This window comes from the organism of the source record quoted next, unplaced genomic scaffold, assembly GCF_019419815.1.
Source record: "Pyrus x bretschneideri cultivar Hongxiangsu unplaced genomic scaffold, Pyrus_bretschneideri_v1 Contig14, whole genome shotgun sequence".
In the NCBI taxonomy this organism is placed as follows: domain Eukaryota; kingdom Viridiplantae; phylum Streptophyta; class Magnoliopsida; order Rosales; family Rosaceae; genus Pyrus; species Pyrus x bretschneideri.
Genome location: NW_025999435.1, coordinates 3699259 through 3716132, shown reverse-complemented (window position 1 = coordinate 3716132; position 16874 = coordinate 3699259). Strand labels below are relative to the sequence as shown.

The 16874-nt window shown below is 36.8% G+C and overlaps 2 protein-coding genes across 4 annotated transcripts; both read left to right on the top strand.

Annotated features, from left to right (window-relative positions):
* Nucleotides 1-1336: 1336 nt before the first annotated feature.
* LOC125475249 (probable transcription factor PosF21) lies at nt 1337-6004 on the top strand. 2 transcript variants are annotated; one of them, XM_048579836.1, is made up of 5 exons: nt 1337-2446; nt 3778-3910; nt 4091-4175; nt 5266-5556; nt 5589-6004. In XM_048579836.1, the coding sequence occupies exons 1-5, from the start codon at nt 1743-1745 to the stop codon at nt 5657-5659; spliced, it is 1284 nt and encodes a 427-aa protein (XP_048435793.1). In that variant the 5' UTR covers nt 1337-1742; the 3' UTR covers nt 5660-6004. The 2 variants fall into 2 exon arrangements, with proteins under 2 accessions (XP_048435793.1, XP_048435791.1); XM_048579834.1 differs by having other exon boundaries at nt 5266-6004.
* Nucleotides 6005-13251: 7247 nt separating this feature from the next.
* Nucleotides 13252-16869, top strand: LOC103945372 (adenylosuccinate lyase-like). 2 transcript variants are annotated; one of them, XM_048579831.1, is made up of 3 exons: nt 13252-13745; nt 13853-14068; nt 14196-16869. In XM_048579831.1, exons 1-3 carry the CDS (start codon nt 13389-13391, stop codon nt 16686-16688), a joined length of 3066 nt encoding a protein of 1021 aa, XP_048435788.1. In that variant the 5' UTR covers nt 13252-13388; the 3' UTR covers nt 16689-16869. The 2 variants fall into 2 exon arrangements, with proteins under 2 accessions (XP_048435788.1, XP_048435789.1); XM_048579832.1 differs by lacking the exons at nt 13252-13745; nt 13853-14068 and having other exon boundaries at nt 14433-14573; nt 14678-16869.
* Nucleotides 16870-16874: the final 5 nt, after the last annotated feature.

Here is a 16874-nt window from a genome sequence, read left to right as displayed (position 1 = left end):
AAGAGAGAAACAAAGTTCTAGTTGAGAGAGAAATCTCAAAGATGAAGAAGAAAAAGAAAGAGGGGACAAATAAAAAAGCTAACACAGTAGGAGAGAGTAAAAAAAAAAAATCAGACTTAGAGCACAGATCACCTGCAATTGAAGTTTGGGTTTGTTAACAACAGTGAGGTGTGGCAGTGCGAGGGAGAAAGAGGAGTTGAGGGGGAAGAAAGGAAGGCGGAGAGGTTTGTTGGATCCCCAAGGAATTGATTTTGAGATATGAACCCTATAAATAGTTAGGACATATATATTTTATCACTCTTTCTTGCCCTCTGTTACCTGGAGGAATCATCTCAATTAAAAAAAAAAAAAAAAATGGACACTGCATTGCAGTGAAATAAGGAAACAGACACTGCATTGATTTGTATTGCCTTATTCTAAAATATAAAAACTATGAGAAACAGAGTGACAGTTGCAATGATAGATTTTGTAATTTTTGTTTGTATAAATGCATTTAAGTATCATAATATATGATTGAGTTTTTTATAATTAACATAATATTATTGATATGTTGTTAATATTGAAACTTTTTATTAATTTTAAACAAAATCACACATTAATAATAATAAAAAAAAGTTAAAGCAACTCGACACCTTATAGTTTTTAATAATTTTAAAATTTAAAACTTTAGGAAAAAAATAACGAACACGAAAAACCTGGTTCAGGGTTGACTTTCAATTTATTTTTGATTTTTTTTTACAAAAAATATTTAAATAAAAAACTTAAATTTCATAATTTTTAGTTAAAAATTCATAAATAAACTTTAATTTAACATATAAAAATCAATTGGTAGAAACGTAAGCACATGTCAAAAAGGTATATCCTATTTATGTGATTAATGAACATCTTGTAAACAATTTATGTAAATTAATAAGGAAATTTTAACGAAAAGTTTTTGATACTGTTTACTTTAACGAAAAATCATACTTTTTACATTAAAAAATCAACCATGATACTATTTATTTTACTTTTTATTTTATCTTTATCGTTAAAGTAAAAATTTCAAACCTATTCATTCGTTTTCCAACGTAATAATCACATTAATATTATTCTTACCCGGATTCATAAATTTTTTAATAAACATTCCAACGGTAGTCTTATTCTATTTCTTCCATTTCCAAACTTATTCTCAACAATTATTAAACAAGCCATAAGATCTCTATCTCTCTGTGCCATGTGACTGCTCTCATTCGAATTTCGCTTTCTTCAAAAGCTGCGTGATTGGTTCTCTCGCTTTCCAGCTCCCAATCCGAAGATCTGCCTCTGTAAGAACAATTCCGAGTCCCATGTACTATTTTTCCGGGAAAATTCCCACCAAATTTCCCATATTTTCCCGGAAATTTACCATGTTCAGCTGCTGTGCTTTGCTCTGCGATGGTTTCTAGGGTTTTTTTCGTGCTGATGGTCTTGTACGTGTTTGCTTAATTTCCTTTTGAAGCTCAAGCTCTTGTATTTATTTTGCACTTGTCGCTGTCAGATCTCTATTTCCTGGGGTTTGTAATTTATGCAACTTTTACTTTTTTGATTGGAGGGAGTATGTTCGTGTTGTTTCATATCTCAATTGGCTCTTTTTCTTATTTGAGGATCTGAATTTGGATACTTTGGCTTAGATTTTGATCAGCTCGTAAAGGAGTTGGCATTTCTTGGGATTTTTGGTATCTTAGTTATTTTAAGGGTAAATTTAGTTTGTGATTCTTATAGAGATGGATAAGGACAAGTCCCCTGCCCATGGTGGTGGTTTCCCACCCCCATCAGGCAGGTACTCGGGTTTCTTGCCGGCCGGAGCTGCTTTCAATGTGAAACCTGAGCCATCCTCTTCATCACCATTCCCTCCACTGGCCTCGGGTGCTAGTGCGGACTCGGGTCATTTTGGTCATGGGATGTCTGCTGAATCTAGTCTCTTTAGCCATGATATTAGCCGAATGCCAGATAACCCACCAAGGAAATTGGGCCATAGACGTGCTCATTCGGAAATCTTGACCCTTCCAGATGATATTAGCTTTGATAGTGACCTTGGTGTTGTGGGTGGTGCGGATGGTCCTTCATTTTCGGATGACACGGAGGAAGACTTGTTCTCTATGTACCTTGATATGGAAAAGTTCAATTCGTCATCTGCTACATCATCCTTTCAATTCGGGGAGCCATCATCTTCTGCAGCAACACCTGCTCCAGCAATAGCACCATCATCAAGAGCACCCACTTCGTCTGCAGAGAATATTGCCATCGGTTCTAATGAGAGGCCTAGAGTTAGGCACCAACATAGCCAGTCAATGGATGGGTCGTCAACCATCAAACCAGAGATGCTGGTTTCCAGTTCAGAAGATATCAATGCAGCTGATTCCAAGAAAGCCCTGTCAGCTACTAAGCTTGCAGAGCTCGCCCTGGTTGATCCAAAACGTGCAAAGAGGTATTAATACTTGAGTAATCATATATCATGTTACTCTTAACTAGGAATTCAGCTGTTAGTATTTTTTGGTAGCAAAGTTGAGTTGTTAGTACTTTGTATTGCTATTGCTTTCACGTGTTATTTGAACATGTATTCAAGCCTAGGTTTGGTAGTCATTTTTTAGAATCCTACTATTTTAAAATACGTAAGTGTCAGTCTCTTAAAAAACTTTGTTTTTTGTTAAAGTTTGCTGGTGAGGCTACTTTTCCTTTATTGATGGCAGTAGTGTTTCATATGCAAGGACATGTGTTTATTCTCCATGTGCCCATACACATGTTTGTGTGGCTTGAGGATTATGGTGTTATAAAAGTATTAGCATTTGTAATTCTAATTCCAGACAATAGTCTGCCCTTTGTTTTGAGTTCATTCAATGTTTTATCAATGTTTAAGAGTCAAAGTTCTTAGCTTTTTAAGAATCCATTCAACGTTGTTATTGTGGTATATCACTGACTCACTGGTGAATAACTTTGTTCTTATTGCATATGAGTTTTCATATATAATTTGATGTATGAGGTGTTTGACATTGGTTTAAAGCCAGAAGTAGTGGATAATGCATTTCCAAGTTCTCTTACTAAATGACTTATACCTTGTTTTTATTTTTTTTAAATGTTAAGTTGCTTTCAAGTTACAATGTGCCAGGATTCTGTGTTGCTCATTTGTTACATAACGGTCATTTGCTCCCCCAATTGGACTACAATAAATTAATTGGGGCCTAGAGATGCATTGTTGTTCGAACTGGTCATACTTCAATGGAGTTCAATAGAAATATGTTTGTTTAAACCATTTTCACAAGTGGTTGTGGGACATAGTTCGTGTAGCAGTATCATTCAATATCTATTACACTTTCTTTGAAAACTGTCTGGATGAAAATTTTATGGTCATTTTTTATACTCATGTTACCCAAGAGTAAGATTATTGATGACTGCAGCTCATCATATTGTCTGGTTTACATCTAAAAGCATGCCCTTATGATTCTGTCTCTTCATACAGGCTGATTTTTTGGGCAATTTGAGTTGTTCTTTCTAGAAATCATGTGTAGAGGGGTGGTATGGATGGGCTTGGCTTGATTTCTTTTCCTTTTTTTTTTTTTTTTTTTTTTTTTTTTTTCTATTAATACCCATGTGACATCATGTTATCCTTGAAGTGGATCTGATTTGCTTTGGTGCTTTCTAGTTTTTGCCCTTCTTCATTTTCCCTTCTTAAATGAAAATAAAAGCGTTTGTTGTCTCCTTGTTTTGCACATTGCTTCAACTATTATGCTTAATATTTTACCTTTGGTTGACATGCATTAGGATCTGGGCAAATAGGCAGTCAGCTGCAAGGTCAAAAGAAAGGAAAATGCGATATATTGCTGAGCTTGAACAGAAAGTCCAGACGTTGCAAACAGAGGCAACATCCTTGTCTGCTCAATTGACTCTCTTGCAGGTAAATTTCATCGGCTTAACCCATTCCTTTATTAGACCAGGTTCTCTTTATTGGACTGATTAGATGAATGTCTTAGCTTATGATTCCCTTCGTTTCCACTTCACTACTCACATGACTGTTTGATATAGCTTACATAATGAGGATATAAGTGATTATTCTTATGGATTTCTTTATGAGCAGAGAGATACAAATGGTCTGACTGCTGAGAACAGTGAACTGAAACTGCGTTTGCAAACAATGGAGCAACAGGTTCACTTGCAAGATGGTGAGCCCCCTTTTCCTTTCATGATTAGAATTAATTTTCATGTAATATTGATGTATAGAAACAAGAAAAGCTACATACCTTAATTTTATTAAATTGTCTGTGGTCATTGGCTGAAAGGAAGAATTAAGCATGATACAAGCACGCTAACACACAATAATGTTGTACATATTGGACGATCCAATAAGTAGATGCTAGCATACATATAATTGATTTTTTGTTAGATTAGAATCCAAGATGCCATAAGTTAGGTTGGCAGACATTGTTTCCTGTTGCTAACTCAGAATTAAAATTGGTTGCTAATTCTGATTTTGGTTGATGATGACTTATTGCTACATGTACTTTTACCAAATACCTAATTTATTGTAGTCTACGTTTTAAGATTCGGCAAAAGAACTTTGGTTCCTTGGCAATGAGTTCATGATTTGATTGTTTATTCAAATTATCCAGATGGTACTAAATTATGTGCTAAATTAGTTTATGATTTGATTTGATTGTTTCTTCAACTTATCCGGAAGGTACTAAATTAAATTAGTGTTTTTAAATTTATATTGCATGAGTTGGCATCTTTATGATGAATGTTTAGTCGGAGAGGTTTATGTGTTTGTGGCTTTTATTACTGAGCTGTAAATGTAGACTTGCCTTGACCATTCTACTGCTTGTCTATCAAATGAGTAGATTTTTGTTCTTAGTCTCTTTATTTGCTACTAATTCATAGCCTGTGTACAGTCATTGGATCTAGTTTCCTGTGACTAATCAAAGCGGTGCTGGGTATGCCTCCCCCATTGATATGGACAAGAAAGTTTTCCATGAATTTATGCCCATTTTCAATGTTGTAGTAGCCATAAACGACATGCTGGCTAACCTGAAGTGGACTGGCCATCGTATTGGATGTTTCATTCTTAGAGCCAATTAGCATTCCGATGTAGAAGTTTTGCTCTAATTAGACTGGAGCATCTTGTTTGTGTAGTATCAGAACAATACTATAATTTAGGTTTTCTTGCTGATCGGATTCCGTGTAACTTCTGGTTCTTGATCCTTATGTGAATGAAATTGACTTGCCGAAACATTATTGTTTTTATTTGTCTTGTAGCATTAAACGATGCACTGAAAGAAGAAATTCAGCATCTGAAAGTTATGACTGGCCAAGCTATGCCAAATGGTGGACCTATGATGAACTACACTTCTTTTGGCGGGGCGGGTCAGCAGCAGTTCTATCCAAACAATCAAGCAATGCACACCCTTCTAACCGCACAGCAGTTTCAACAGCTCCAGATTCATTCTCAGAAGCAGCAGCACCAGTTTCAGCAGCATCAGCTCCATCAACTTCAGCAGCAACAGATGCAGCAGCAGCATCAGCAACAGCAACAGCACAGCAACAGCAGCAGCAACAACAAAGTGGGGAGTTGAAAATAGGAGGATCTGTGCCTTCGCCAAGCCAGAAAGATAGTACATCAGAGGTCAACCAATCTGTAACGAAGGATTGAAATGTTATCGGGTCTACCAAAAATTAAAGACGGATGAGGCATTGTTCAAAAATTGTAGTTGCAAAGCCGCCTCCAGTTAGGACTTACCCTCGCTTCCCTTCCTTCCCCTCCTCCTCCCCCTCCCCCTTCTGTTTTTGAGTCTGGTTAGATACACCTAGATGACACCTTTGTTTGTAGCCTGTTGTATACATATCGTTTTAGTTGTAGATCGAATGATGGGGTTAATTTTCGGTCGTGTACCGTATGGTTGTTGCACCTTGTGATTTGTGTTTTGTTCCTGGTAATTATGGTGGATTTAGATTATGAAGATTTGTTATCTGAAAATTAAATGTGTTTTTGGGATTAGTCTCAGTTTGTCAACTTTTATTCTTGATGATTTAGCACCACTCGCTAAATTTCTTGCTTTTCACGTCAACTCCTTGCAGCATATATTCCTTCTAATCTCATAACGTTATTGCCCTCCACTCAATTACGAGGCAATTGAGAGTGATCAAAACCACCACACAATATAGCATCATGATTTCACCTGGCGTCAAATGGACTTTGTCAAAGAAACGCATAATCGTTTTTGGTACGCAAGATTAGATTGTATTGGATAATTTTTAAATTTTAATTGCAGAAATATAGGATAATTTTAAATTTCGTAAAAATTAAGGGTAAAAGATGAATTTGTCATGAAAAAGAATATTTATAAGACTGCAAATCTTCGGTTGTAGGCACCAAACTTGAAGAAGGATGGTGATGGTAGACTTAGAAGAAAGATATAAGACAAGGTGAAGAAATTGAAAACTGAAACAAAAAGGTAAAAGACTATTTTAAGTTCTTTTCAAAATCTTGAATTTGTTTTTATTCATTCCATTTTTTTTATCTCGTCCCACCGCTGCTCTCACCACCCTTTTTCATCAACATACATTTTATATGTTAAGCACGAAAAGTAAAAGTTTATAACTAAAACCTAAAACGAGATAATTACAAAATGAGCCTTGCTTTAAAATAATTATCAAACGAGTTGTATTCTATTCCCAGTGCAACTTACCAACTTCCGAACAAGCGTAAAATAGTTAGCGTAAATATTGGCTTTAGTTTGCATAAAAAAAAAAAGAGAGTTGAAAATGGCAAAAAGCTTGGTGGAGACCGGAGAGAGCTGGGTAGGGGCAAGATCAGGAACTAAAATACACGAGTAAAAGCTGAAATGCACATGCAACAGCCGATATTCTCTCTCCTTGCAAGATTTTAAAGTTGACGTTCATTTCTTGTTTCAATAATGTGCAGTAAATCTAATGAGTTATCGATTTTTCTTATTCTTAAGAGCTCAATACACACACACACACACACACTAAAATTACAAATACATACCAGGTCTGCTAGGGGACAGACATAACAAAGCTCTGGATTCTGGAAGTACATATATAGAACTTTAATGAAAGAGCTTAATTATTATACATAATAATAATATTGATGTTATTAGTTGACAGCAGACCTCGATATATAAGACGTCCTATGTATGAATCACTTCACCAGCTGCCTCCTGGCTGCCTTCTACTGCATATACAATGTTTTACGACTGTTGAACGTTCGTCGTAGGGCATTTTTTTTTTATTTTGAAAAGTGTTGTAGGGCCTTTCTGGTTTCCCATCCTGCTTATCATCCTTATCTACTAAATTTGATGAATTAGTTTTCACCAGCCAGTTTATGGGTGGTTCTTCACGTCCACATGGAATCTCAGTAGCAAATGGTAGCTGACATGCACCACGACGAGGAGGAGGAGGAGACGCCTGAGTGTTCCCCAATTCCATGTCTCTGAATTGCTTGGTAAGGACAATCATATGCAAATATTAATGTTACTAAAAAAAGAATGATGGGTGGGGAGCCTTACTGGCTCTATTTATTTTTTCTTCTTCTTTTCTCTTGGAGAAGATGGGTGGGGACTGAGCAGTAAGGCTCCAAATTTTATAGCAGCAACTCCCACAAGCTTCCATCCTTTACGGGTCCACAAAAGGAGGAGGACTTGCATATATGCTAATTCTATTCACACCATGTGGACCATGTATAATAGGTACTAGAATTCAAATTTGAAATCTCGTTCAACATCAGGCAAAAAAGGAATAACTTAAATAGCTAAATATCTTTAAAAAAAAAAATGAATAACTTAAATGCTTAAGTTAGACCTAGGAAGGAAGCCTGCAGAACAAAGTTAAGATGAAGAATGAATACAATCCAATGCTTAAGTGATCCAAATTTGAGAAGGTCAATGGGGAGGGGCAGTTATATGTGCCATGCTCTTTGTTTCTCCTATCCTTGCATTGTCGACCAAAACAACATCAAACCAAGTGCAATACAATCCAATTTAGTGCTCACAAAATTTGTGCACGAATGCTTTTAAACTAAAAACTGAAGGTCTTTCAAATGGGTAGATTTTTGTTCTCAGTCTCTTTATTTGTTGCTAGGGTGGAAGCCATACTTGTGGTCAAGAGAGGCTGAAATGCCTCTGCGAGTCTTCCTGGCTCCTGGAAGGGGTGGATAACAGTGACTTGTCACCAGTTGTCCCCCTTATTGCAAATCAAGAAACAATTAAACGAGGCACTGAAAGAAGAAATTGACTTGCCGAAACAATATTGTTTTTGTTTGTCTCGTAGCATTGAACGATGCACTGAAAGAAGAAAGAAGAAATTCAGCATCTGAAAGTTATGACTGGCCAAGCTATGCCAAATGGTGGACCTATGATGAACTACGCTTCTTTTGGCGGGGCGGGTCAGCAGCAGTTGTATCCAAACAATCAAGCAATGCACACTCTTCTAACTGCACAGCAGTTTCAACAGCTTTCAATATGTATTCAAGTCATTTTCATATGTTTTGCTATTTTGGGAAGTTCCATTCGCATCTGGATTTGGTTAACTTGATCAACATGCTTTATTAAGGGGCTTTGGACTCCCTTGATCTGAACATACAAGACTATGAATTAAAAGTCCTTGTTTACAAGGCAAGAAAAAGAACTTAATGTGGACTTAACCCATTCACGACAATCCTTTGATAACAAGAAGTTGGAGTAACTTGGGGCGCAAATAATTAACTTAAAACACAATTGTTCTACATCTGCTATATTGAGATAGCAGTGACACTCATAGCACTTAGTTAGTTTTGATTGCGAGCCTTAAGGCCTACAGCTAAGGCCCCACAAAGGCACCTTTCAGAACTAACTTTGATTTCTTATTGTAGCACATCAACAAAAACCCGACTACACATCCAAAGTGCTAATCCCTTGAAGAGCTGTGATGAGGACCGAGGTGTCTTCTCCAAAAGAATCTTTGCCTGAACAAGCATAGCCGCCTCAAGTTAGGACTTACCCTCCCTTCCCTTCCTCCCCCTCCTCCCCGTTCTGTTTTTGAGTCTGGTTGTAGCCTGTTCTATACATATCGTTTTAGTTGTATATCGAATGATGGGGTTAATTTTCGGTCGAGTACCGTATGGTTGTAGCACCTTGTGATTTGTGTTTTGTTCCCGGTAATTATGGTGGATTTAGATTATGAAGATTTGTTATCTGAAAATTAAATGTGTTTTTGGGATTAGTCTCAGTGTGTCAACTTTTATTCTTGATGATTTAGCACCACTCACCAAATTGCTTGCTTGTCACGTCAATTCCTTGCTGCATATATTCCTTATAATCCCATAACGATATTGCCCTCCACTCAATTACGAGGCAATCAAGAGTGATCAAAATCCCCACACAATATCATGATTTCACCTGAAGTCAAATGGACTTTGTCAAAGAAACGCATAATCGTTTTTTGTACTCAAGATTGGATTGTATTGGATAATTTTTAAATTTTAATTGCAGAAATATAGGATAATTTTAAATTTTGTAAAAGTTAAGGATAAAAGATGAATTAGTCGTGAAAAAGAATATTTATAATACTACAAATCTTCGGTTGTAGGCACCAAACTTGAGGAAGGATGGTGATGGTAGACATAGAAGAAAGATAGAAGAAAAGGTGAAGAAATTGAAAACTGAAGCAAAAAATAAAAGACTATTTAAGTTCTTTTCAAAATCTTGAATTTGTTTTTATTCATTCCTTTTATTTTATCTCTTCCCACCGTTGCTCTCACCACCCTTTTTCATCAATATACATTTTATGTCTTAAGCACGAAAAGTAAAAGTTTATAACTAAAACCTAAAACGAGATAATTACTAAGCCTTGCTTTAAAATAATTATCAAACGAGTTGTATTCTATTCCCAGTGCAACTTACTAACTTCCGAACAAGCGTAAAATAGTTAGTGTAAATATTGGCTTTAGTTTGCATGAAAAAAAAAAAAAAATTGAAAATGGCAAAAAGCTTGGTGGCGACGGGAGAAAGTTGGGTAGGGCCAAGATCGGAAACCAAAATGCACGAGAAAACGCTGAAACGCACACGCGACAGCCAATCCTCTCTCTGTCCATGCAAGATTTTAAAGTTAACGTTCATTTCTTGTTTCAATAATGTGCAGTAAAACTAGTGAGTTATCGATTTTTCTTATTCTTAAGAGCTCAATACACACACACACACGCTAAAATTACAAACACATACCAGGTCTGCTAGGGGACAGACATAACAAAGCTTTGGATTCTGGAAGTACATGTATAGGACTTCAGTGGAAGAGCTTAATTATTACTAGGGTATAAGCACACACATGTGTGAACAATTTCATTTTCTTTTTTGTTTTTGATTAATAAGTGTGATTAGTTTTTAAAATTTTTAAAAGAGTATGAGACAGTGATGATGGGATCTCTTAATAAGGGCATATTTTTCTTAATATTACATAATTACCATTTTGCCCTTTTTATGTAAATATTATATATCAAAAGTGATGACAAAATAGGAAAAAAGAGAGGATATGATTGTCATTTTGTCAAAAGGTACAAAATTACTATTTTGCCTTCCTCATGTTAACATTGTGTATTCAAAAGTGAGGGGCAAAATTGAAAGAAAAGGGTGCAAAGAGTTGACAAGCCCTCTTCTCTTAATAATATAGATATAGACTAGCTTATGGGTACACACAAAGTGTGTGAGAAATTTTTTTATTTTTATTTTTGAAATAGAAGTAGAGAGGAAGAGAGTGATAAAGAATGCAGGAGTGGGAATTTTTTTTTTTTTTAATTTTAATTAAAGATATGTTAGAATTAATGTTACTAAAAACAACCAAATGCAAATATTAATGTTACTAAAAAAAAATGATGGGTGGGGAGCCTTACTGGCTCTATTTTTGTTTCTTCTTCTTCTTTTCTCTTGGGAAAGATGGGTGGGGACTAAGCAGTCGGACTCCCCATTTTATAGCAGCAACTTGCACAAGCTTCCATCCTTTATGGGTCCACCACAAAAAGGAGGAGGACTTGCATATATGCTCATTCTCTTCACACCATGTGGGGCCATGTGTAATAGGCACCAGAATTCAAATTTGAAATCTCGTTCAACATCAGGCAAAAAAAGAATAACCTAAATAGCTAAATATCTTTAAAAAAAAAAAAAAAAAAAAGAATAACTTAAATGCTTAAGTTAGCCATAGGAAGGAAGCCCGCAGAACAAAGTTAACATGAAGAATGAATACAATCCAAAGCGGAGAGGGGCAGTTGTATGTGCCATCCTCTTTGTTTCCTATCTTTGCATTGTCGACCAAAATAACATCAAACCAAGTGCAATACAATCCAATGTAGTGCTTACAAAATTTGAGCTCAAATTCCTTCAAACTAAAAACTGGAGGTTTTGGATTCAAAACTCGCTGCTTGTATGGAAGCCAGACTTGTGATCAGGAGAGACTGAAATGCCTTTATGATTCTTATTGGCTTCCAAAAGGATGTATAACCGTGGTTTGCCACCAGTTATCATCGTAAAAAAAAAAAAAAAAAAAGCAAATCACCTAATCGATCATAATAACACCATTTGCAAACAAAAAAAAAACATAAACAATCAAGTCAGCAACATGATATATCATCCCTTTCATATGAAAGTAGGTTGCAATTCATATATGCCACGATTATTTACGAACAATTGCAAATTGAGAAACAATTAAATCATCATAGTGTAACATGAACACCATCAATTGGAAAAGACAGAGCTACAGAGAAATAAACATACAGAGAGGAACTGCTTCAGATCTTGCCCAAATCTCTGCAGGATAACAAAATCGCGGTTGATCTCTGATGTAATTGCAGACGCAGTCAGATCCGGCTTCTCTGAAAATTGCAATAATTCCAAAGACAAACAAAACAATTAAATGAAGAATCAAATCCAAAAAAACACATGTGGCAAATTGGAAATTGCAAGAAATTAATGAAGTAACCAAGAAATTGAAGTGTTCATGCAAATTGCAATCTCCAAACATACCAGAGAAAGAAACCCATATGACAACAATTGAGGTTAAATAATAAGCAGTGTGGCCGATTAAGTATTAATCACCAAGCGATTTGGAACCCCCAGCAATCCTATCCAATGTGACGTATGTACATTAAATTTCGTCATTAAATTATGTAGAATTTTATAATATTTTAGGTGTATTTAATTGCAAATTTGTTTGAAGAATTTTAAAAAGTTGAAAAATTTGAAGGAATTTGAGGGATTTCGTTGTGTATTTTAAACGTTCACAAATCTTACATCTTTTCCTGAGATTTTGAGAAAATTAAATAAAATATTTTCATAGAATTTCTACAAATTAATTAAATTTTAGAAAAATTCACAGATTTATAAATTCATTCAAATATCTCAAAATCTGAATTGAATACATCTTCTTAAATAAGGGTTAGGGTTCGGAATTATCTTGCGGTCACTTCCATGGGAGGGAGGTGGAGATGAAGGAAGAGAGGGCAGGAGTTGCAGGAGGAAGGAAGGGGATCTGGACGTGGGTTTGGTTATTTATTTTGTATTTTTAATATTTAGTTGATTTTTTAATCTAGTTGGAATTGAGAGTGGATCCCGTCTCAAACCAAGTCACTATTTAACGAAAGAATTGATAGAGAAACTGACGGAATGTATGAAATTGTAACAAATTCATAAGATGAGGTATGCCATTAACATTTTTTAAAGATGGTGTATGAAATCATGTGGGCCCAATAGTTAAAGTAGTTTTATGTAATTTACCCAAATTTTATGAAGCTTGAGACCCAAAGTGTATTTCTGTCCATTCCTATTAGCAAAGACTAGCAAAGAATGCCCGCCCGATACTACGGGATTGAAAAAAAATCATACGAAGATTTTGTATATGGTACTATTTACATACAAAGGAGAATATTACATAACGATTTGATACATAGTCATAAACTCGTACGAAATCTACAAACAAGCACATTGAGATACATAAGCTTAATATGTGCTTACCCCTATTTGACTTCAAACTCTCCTGCATATTTTACAAAAATTACAGATTAAATTAAATAAATAAAAAATTCAACAAAATTCAATCGCAAATTTCATCTAGATAATTATCAAAATCGAAAAAAAAAAAAAAAAGAAAAAAAAAAGAAGATTGAAAAGGTCGAAGGAAAGAATTGGGATAAGAGTCAAATAATAATAAATAAATAAATAATTTCTCTAAACCAAACCGAACAGGGGCAAAATAGTCAGTACAGGTATAGATTAAATTTTTAGTTTTTGGAGTGTTTGGCGCACTGCGTCTCCATCATCCTCGTCGCCACCAATCTAGGGTTTTCACTTTTCAGACCCCTTTCTGGGATTTTCCGGGGGATTTCCGAGCTCGTCAAAATGGCCTCCCGATTCATCGACGTCGCAGCCTCTTCTCCTTCCTCTTCGTTTTCTTCTAGGGTTCCGAATCGCAACCAACTCTCCTGCTTCTTCAGTTCTATGCCATCCAAATCCCCAAGTTACCTTCATCGTCATCCTTCCAACGCTTCTTCTTTCTCACTACCTCGGAGCCGTATAGACTGCTCTCTAAGATCCGCGATCGAAGATACCAATGGTACATGCCACGGCAAGGGCGAAATCGAGCATTCGATTTTGACGGCTTTGTCGCCGTTGGACGGCCGTTATTGGGGTAAAGTCAAGGAATTGGCTCCTTTTATGAGCGAATATGGCCTTATCTACTACAGAGTTTTCGTTGAGGTACTTGGTTTAATTTGCTACCGAGTTTTCGTAAATTTTGTTGCGTTTTCTTTATTTGAATTTGAATTTGAATTTGATGAAGGTGTTATTGTTTTTCTTAATTTCAGATCAAATGGCTGTTGAAACTTTCACAAATCCCTGAGGTCACAGAGGTGCCCAGTTTCAGTGGAGATGCTCGATCTTACTTGCAAGGAATCATCGATGGATTTAGCGTCGATGATGCAGCGGAAATAAAGAAAATTGAGAAAATTACTAATCATGATGTGAAAGCAGTTGAGTATTTTTTGAAACAGAAGTGCAGTTTGCATCCAGAGATAGCTAAGGTGAATCCCTTTATCGAGTAATTTAAATACCGAAACAAGCTTGAAGCTGCTCCTCTATATTTGATACCGTCCTGTTGATAGCTTCGTTTCATATGTTTGAGAATCGTGTAATGTTTTGTTATTGTAGGTGCTCGAGTTTTTCCATTTTGCTTGCACATCTGAGGACATCAACAATCTTGCTCATGCGTTGATGTTAAAAGATGCTATCAACAATGTTATGTTTCCTGTCATGGATGAGCTGGTTGAGGCAATATGTGACATGTCAAAGGATAATGCTTCCGTTCCCATGCTTTCTCGCACTCACGGTCAGACTGCGTCACCCACCACTTTGGGGAAGGAAATGGCAATTTTCGCTGTCAGGTTAAGCATACAAAGGCGCAGAATTTCTCAGGTTGAAATCATGGGGAAGTTTGCTGGTGCAGTAGGAAATTACAATGCTCATCTTGTTGCATATCCTGATGTTGATTGGCCTCAGATTGCTGAAGAGTTTGTAACATCTCTTGGAGTGAGTTTTAATCCTTACGTTACTCAGATTGAGACTCATGACTATATGTCAAAAATTTTCAATGCCCTCAACCGTTTCAATAATATATTGATTGACTTTGATAGTGATATATGGCGCTACATATCTTTGGGTTACTTCAAGCAGACAACCAAGGCTGGTGAAATTGGGTCGTCAACAATGCCTCACAAAGTGAACCCAATTGATTTTGAAAATAGTGAAGGTAATCTTGGTTTTGCTGGTGGAAGTCTTTCCTACCTGAGTGAGAAGTTGCCTAAGTCACGTTTGCAGCGTGACTTGACCGATTCTACTGTTCTAAGGAACATGGGTGTCGGACTAGGTCACTCTTTGCTTGCTTACAGAAACACACTGCAGGGAATAGCAAAGCTACAGGTTAATGAAGCTCGCATGAGTGAAGAGTTGAACCAGTCTTGGGAGGTGCTTGCGGAAGCAGTACAAACTGTTATGCGAAGATATAGTGTTCCTGAGCCTTATGAGAAGCTGAAGGAACTAACAAGAGGAAGAACAGTTACCAAAGAAAGTATAAGAGAGTTCATTAAAGGCTTGGAATTACCTGAAGAACCAAAGTCGATTTTATCAAAGCTGACACCGCATAGCTATGTTGGAGCAGCTGTTAAACTGGCCAGGACAGTGGATATGGCTGTTAGATACACCAGAAATAACACCAATGATAACATTCTGGGTGTGAAGATGGTGTCTGGTAAATCTTCTGGTGAATCTGAGCTTGTCAGTTTGATGGCGTTGTCACCATTGGATGGTCGGTATTGGGGTAAAGTCAAGGACTTGGCTCCATACATGAGTGAGTATGGTTTGATCTATTTCCGTGTTCTAGTTGAGATCAAATGGTTGCTATGGCTTTCACAAATCCCTCAAGTCACAGAGGTACCTACCTTTAGCGAAAATGCTCAGTTGTATTTGCTAGAAATAATTGATGGATTTAGTCATAACGATGCATTAGAAATAAAGAAGATTGAGAGAGTGACAAACCATGACGTGAAGGCGGTGGAATACTATTTGAAACAGAGATGCCAACCACATCCAGAAATAGCCAAGGTACTTGAATTTGTTCATTTTGCTTGCACATCTGAGGACATCAACAACCTCGCACATGCATTGATGCTGAAAGGAGCCATGAATGATGTGATATATCCGGTCATGGATGATTTGATTGAGGCAATATGCAACATGGCTAAAGACAATGCTCATATTTCTATGCTATCTCATACTCACGGACAGCCTGCTTCACCCACAACTTTGGGCAAGGAAATGGCAAATTTTGCTGTCAGATTAAGAAGAGAAAGGCAAGAGATTTCTAGGGTGGACATAATGGGGAAATTTGCTGGGGCTGTTGGAAATTACAATGCTCATCTTGTTGCCTATCCTGATGTTGATTGGCCTCAGATTGCTGAAGAGTTTGTAACATCTCTTGGATTGAGCTTTAATCCATATGTCACGCAGATTGAACCCCACGACTACATGGCAGAACTCTTTCATGCAATTTGCCAGTTCAATACCATATTGATCGACTTTGATAGAGATATATGGGACTACATATCTTTGGGTTATTTCAAGCAAATAACTAAGGCCGGTGAGATTGGGTCATCAACGATGCCTCACAAGGTAAACCCTATTGATTTTGAAAACAGTGAAGGTAATCTCGGCGTGGCTAATGGGAATCTTTGTCATCTGAGCATGAAGTTACCTATTTCACGTTGGCAGCGTGACTTGACTGATTCAACTGTTTTGAGGAACATGGGTTTGGGATTGGGACATTCTCTTCTTGCCTACAAAAGCACTCTTCAGGGAATATCAAAGCTTCAGGTCAACGAAGGTTGCATATCTGAGGACTTGAACCTTACTTGGGAAGTTCTTGCTGAACCAATACAGACAGTTATGCGAAGATACGGAGTTCCTGAGCCCTACGAGAAGTTGAAGGAACTAACCAGAGGAAGAGCTGTTACCAAGGAGAGGATAGTAGATTTTATACAAGGCCTGGAATTACCTAATGAAGCCAAGACCAATCTACTAAAGTTAACGCCGCATAGTTATGTTGGAGCAGCTGTTGAATTGGCGAGGACTGTTGATGTAGTTACGTAGCCATGGATTCAATGGAAGGCGCGGGCAAAGGTGTTATGAGCCAACAATTGATATAGTTGCGGAATGTTGTTTTCTTTTCTTCTTTTCCGACTTCTTTGTACTCCTGGATCCTACATTTTTATGTAATTCAGGCGTTTTCATTAGCGAGGGCCGCGACACACCCTCCACATTTTGTAACTCACATTG